This window comes from Guillardia theta (genome assembly GCF_000315625.1).
Source record: "Guillardia theta CCMP2712 unplaced genomic scaffold GUITHscaffold_336, whole genome shotgun sequence".
In the NCBI taxonomy this organism is placed as follows: Eukaryota; class Cryptophyceae; order Pyrenomonadales; family Geminigeraceae; genus Guillardia; species Guillardia theta.
This window is the reverse complement of record NW_005434341.1, coordinates 16,065-20,643: the sequence shown is the minus strand read 5'-3', so window position 1 is coordinate 20,643 and position 4,579 is coordinate 16,065. Positions and strand designations below refer to the sequence as shown.

Sequence of the window (4,579 nt, the reverse complement as noted above, 5' to 3'; positions counted from 1 at the left end):
GGAGGAGGAGGAAGGAGTCGTGTGGGGGAATAGGAAGCTAGGGGAGACGAGGAGTGGGAGAGAGGGAGAGGGGAGAGAGGAAGAGGAGGAGGAGAGCAAGGAGGAGAAGAGAGAAGGAGGAGAGGAAGAGGGAGGAGGGAGGAGGAGAGGGGAGATACCAAGTGAGAAGAGCAGCTCTGCATTTCGAGTTTGCACAACAGCGGTCACCTCAGCTCCCATGTTCTTGACAATCTTCATGAGACATGTCAGACAATTTTGATGACGTCATCTCAGCTAAGATCATCTTGCCTGGACGGCATAGCACCCAATGCAGCTGTCAGCGTCGACTATCAGCACGTTCTTGCCTTTGGTGATAACAGAGTTCAAACAGAGTTCTCGGAGGCCGTCGAGAGCGACTACCGCATCTGTCAAACATCAACATCGTCATCTTTCAATCTTGTCTACAAATATCGTGACAGCAACAAAACTCCGAGCATACAAATCTCACCCAACACCTTTAGCACGAGACAACAACGCGGATACAACTCTCACTTCGCACTTCACCATCGTCTCCTTACCTACAGGAGCACTTGCAATGTACAACCAGTCCAAACAATCCGGTGCATGGCTGACCCATTCCTCCTTTACTGCCACATACTCTGCACACGCTCCCCCTGCAAACTCCAGGTTGTCCCCTGCTGCTCTCCAGCACAGAGCAGGGTTTGTTGACCCCCAGACCTCATCTCCCACCTTCAACCTCGTACATCCTTCTCCCACCTCCACAACAGTCCCGGCAAACTCCGACCCAGGAATTCGCCCCCTTCCCTTCCCCGCGGTGTTACCTCCTCCTCCTCCACTCTCTTCCATCGCCCCTCCTCCCTTCTGCTCCTCCGACGGAGCTTGCTGTTGGAAACTGCTTGCAAACTGCATGTGATAGACATCCAGCTCGTTCACAGCGACTGTATGTACCCTCACAAGAACCTCGGCAGGGCCAGGGTCAGGGACAGGCAAGTCATAGCTAAGGTTGAGGTTGTACAGAGGCATGCCGTCCCCCTCGTGCACCAGACCCGCCATCTGTGAAGGCTTCGACACCCATCGATGCCGTCCTCTCGTCGGTCCAGGTCGGCTCCGCTTCCTTCTCTCTCCCTCGGATCGAGTCGCTACTGGCCCCCTGATCTCCCTTCCCTCCAGGATGACGTAGACTTGATCCGAGCTCCACACGTCCTCTTCGGGGTTGAACGGCTCCTCTTGCCCCTGCCGCCATGGATTTAGAGGGTCTGACGCCATGAGCACGTGCCGGTCGCTCCTCCCGAGCCTGCGATGCGCAGAGGTACATTTCGGCAAAGCATGGCAAGGTACAGGAATCGCCCTCGACAGGCCATTGCGATGGAGGGAAGACAAGGAGGACGATGACAGTCGAAGTCCATGGCCAACTCCAGGCAGAGGAGGAAGAGGCACGTACAGGCAAGACGGTCTGTAGACATGCCCTTGTCTGCACTGAAATCCGCTAGCGCCTGACAAGGACGAGGCGAGAAAGCAGAGGAGGACGGATAGCTCAGTATGCCGACATGCTCCTTGACCTCCTCGCCATCTTCCTGCTCCTATCTCCTGCTCTCTATCTTCCTCTCTTCCTCCTCCTCCCCCCCCTCCTCCTCCCTCTCCCTCCAGTTGCCCCCCATCCTTCGCCATCGCGTTGCGCCCTTGGTTCCTGTATGACATGGGGGTACCTCCTGGGCAGCACTAGTGGTAGGGTGGCCTGACCTAAATACACCCCTCTCATGAATGTGAAAAGGGGGGGTAATGAACCACCAGGGTGGGTGTAGAAGAGATTTTGACGTGAGAAGGGGTAGGGGTGGGGCTACGTTGAGGATCAGACCCATCGACGTCATGCTGGATACGAGCAGAGCATGCAAGCAGAGCAGCAGCAGCAGCAGGAGCAGCAGCAGGAGCAGGAAGAGCAGAAGGAGGAGGAGCAGGAGGAGCAGGAGGAGCAGGAGCAGGAGGAGCAGCAGGAGCAGGAGCAGGAGCAGGAGCAGGAGCAGGAGGAGCAGGAGGAGCAAGTTGATAGCAGAGAGTACATGGAGAGAGATACGAGGGAATATGTGTGGAACGGAGAGCAGAAGAGCAGCAGAGTCCGTGGCAAGTATATGTTTCCATCACAATCAACAGGAGAGAAAATGAGAGGAGCTAAAATTTCACGGCAGGATGAAGGGATTTAAGTTCCACGGGGTGCTGTGGTGCTTTCTGGCGGGTGTAGCATTCGTACACTGCAAGGAAGAAGAGCATGTTATAGGGATCGACCTTGGGACAACATATTCGTGTGTTGGTGTTTATAGGAATGGACAGGTGAGCTCTTTCGAGAACTGCGACTGCACTCATGTTGAACTTTCCCGCTTCTGCTACTTCTGCTCCTTCTCGTTCTTCTCTACCTCTACCACTTGCTCCACGTCCACGTCCTCGTCCAAACTCTATTCCTGCTCCTGCTCTTCCTCCTGACCCCGCTCCAACTTCTGCTTGCAGCCAGCATGCTTATCTGGCATCTGACGGGGTGACATGTGATGGTGAAGGTGGAGATTGTAGCAAACGATCAAGGGAATCGAATAACACCGTAAGCGCAATCTATTTCCTGAGGGAAGGAGGGAGGGAGGGAGGGAGGGAGGGAGGGAGGGGAGGGGAGGGGAGGGGAGGGAGGAGGGAGGAGGGAGGAGGGAGGGAGCTTCAAACCTGAGCCTTCACTTTAGTTCGTGGGTTGCATTTTCTGAAGACGGCGAGCAGCTTGTGGTCTGTGAAGCTGCTCCGATGATGATGTTCCGAAGTTGAAGATTAGCATTTCTGCAGGGGGACGCGGCGAAGAATCAAGTGGGAAACAACCCAAGTAACACGCTCTATGACGTGAGGCTTGCAAGATGGTTGTCGCAGCAGTGGGGCAAGTCGGCTGACCTGCCTTGCTGCAGGTGAAGAGGCTCATCGGGAGGGGCTTTAACGAACAATCTGTTCAGAAAGACATAAAGAGTTTTCCTTTCAAAGTGAGAGCGATGCTGCGTTGATCAGATTGTCGTTTGACAGTTGTGTGTCAGGTGAGGGAGAGGGACGGCAAGCCGATGATAGACATCTCCTATCAAGTAAGATGCTGATGGATTTCTTGTCATGGTTGTTATGGTTGGAAACATCAGGGCAAAAAGAAGTCGCTCGCCCCTGAAGAGGTAAGGAGATTTGTTTGATACGACCTGCTGTTTGTGTATGCCTCTGCGTTCAGCTTGCCTTTGCTGTGATCATCGCAATAGTTGATCTTGTCTTGTTCTCGGTCATGAAAGTTGTGCTGGTTGCAGGTTTCTGCAATGATCTTGATGGAAATGAAGAAGATTGCAGAAGGATTCTTGGGCACCAAAGTGATGAGATCTGTTTGTTCTGCGATCTTTTCTGATTCCCTACAAACAAGGTCAAGAAAGCTGTTGTGACTGTTCCCGCATACTTCAATGACGCCCAACGACAAGTAACTTGTACTCATGGCAAGGGGGAGAGGTTTGATTCCTGCTCTTAGGCGACGAAGAATGCGGGGAGGATAGCAGGACTAGACATCCTGAGGATCATCAACGAGGTATCTCCATCAACTTCATGAGAATGATGAATATGTGTGCGAATTGTTGTCAGAATGACGAAAGTGTGTGTGGACTGTTGTTAGGATGATAAAGACGTTTGTGAAATGTTGTTGTTTTTCATCGAACTGTTGTTGTGTTCTCCAACATCGTGAGATTGAGGAGAATTTTGGTGAGCGGTTGTCAATACTTGTTCTTGCAGCCAACAGCAGCAGCGATTGCATATGGATTGGACAAGGGAGGCACGATGAAGGTGAGAATCGTTCCTCCCAACTCCACACAGGTGGAAGTTACATGCTCTCCTAACTACAGAACATTCTTGTCTTTGACCTTGGAGGAGGAACTTTCGACGTCTCGCTGCTGTATGCTGTGACCTGATCGCTCGCTGGGAGGTTGAAGTTTTCACAGGACTGTCAACAATGGAGTGTTTGAGGTGTTAGCAACCAACGGCGACACCCACCTGGGAGGAGAAGTGATTTTGCTCGAACATGAACCTTGTTCTTCTGACGTGTAACAGGACTTTGACAAGAGACTCGTTGCGCACATTGTGAAGTTATTCGAGAAGAAAACAGTGAGCGTCTGCTGTTGAGATGTGAAAACTTTCAGACTGATGCTGAACCCCCAGGGCTTGAAAGTAGATCCACAGAAGGACAAGTCAGGAATAGCAAGGCTGCGAAGGGAATGCGAGAATGCAAAGCGGACGCTGTCAAGTCAAACTCAGGTGAGGAAACTTTGACGAGAAGTGAAGTTGATATGATGGACATGGAGATGGATTTGACATTTACAATCACACTGACATACCCTCCCTCCTCCCTCCTCCCTCCTCCCTCCTCCCTCCTCCCTCCTCCCTCCTCCCTCCTCCCTCCTCCCTCCTCCCTCCTCCCTCCTCTCTCCCTCTTCCTCCCTCCTCACTTCTGTCTCTCCTTTCTCGGCATCCTTACTCCCTCCTCCCCTCCTTCCTCTCTTGGAAACTTCCTTCTCGTTTCTGCCACCCTACATGACTC

The 4,579-nt window shown here is 52.6% G+C and overlaps 2 protein-coding genes across 2 annotated transcripts in view; one reads left to right on the top strand and one right to left on the bottom strand.

The window, feature by feature from the left end:
* Nucleotides 1-279: 279 nt before the first annotated feature.
* On the bottom strand, nt 280-1,266 carry GUITHDRAFT_149363 (hypothetical protein; the record flags this gene model as incomplete). Its single annotated transcript, XM_005818270.1, has 2 exons — nt 280-404; nt 558-1,266. The coding sequence occupies 2 exons, from the start codon at nt 1,264-1,266 to the stop codon at nt 280-282; spliced, it is 834 nt and encodes a 277-aa protein (XP_005818327.1).
* Nucleotides 1,267-2,181: 915 nt separating this feature from the next.
* Nucleotides 2,182-4,579, top strand: part of GUITHDRAFT_160359 (heat shock protein 70-like protein) — a gene marked incomplete at both ends in the record, with an annotated part of 4,646 nt that continues 2,248 nt past the window's right edge. The window contains 14 exons of the mRNA XM_005818269.1: nt 2,182-2,325; nt 2,547-2,587; nt 2,721-2,760; nt 2,818-2,871; nt 2,934-3,005; nt 3,057-3,101; nt 3,153-3,182; nt 3,309-3,368; nt 3,419-3,472; nt 3,521-3,577; nt 3,778-3,828; nt 3,888-3,937; nt 3,984-4,047; nt 4,093-4,127. Of these exons, the coding sequence (XP_005818326.1) occupies nt 2,185-2,325; nt 2,547-2,587; nt 2,721-2,760; nt 2,818-2,871; nt 2,934-3,005; nt 3,057-3,101; nt 3,153-3,182; nt 3,309-3,368; nt 3,419-3,472; nt 3,521-3,577; nt 3,778-3,828; nt 3,888-3,937; nt 3,984-4,047; nt 4,093-4,127 (794 nt within the window). The remainder of the gene's footprint in view (nt 2,326-2,546; nt 2,588-2,720; nt 2,761-2,817; nt 2,872-2,933; nt 3,006-3,056; nt 3,102-3,152; nt 3,183-3,308; nt 3,369-3,418; nt 3,473-3,520; nt 3,578-3,777; nt 3,829-3,887; nt 3,938-3,983; nt 4,048-4,092; nt 4,128-4,579) is intronic.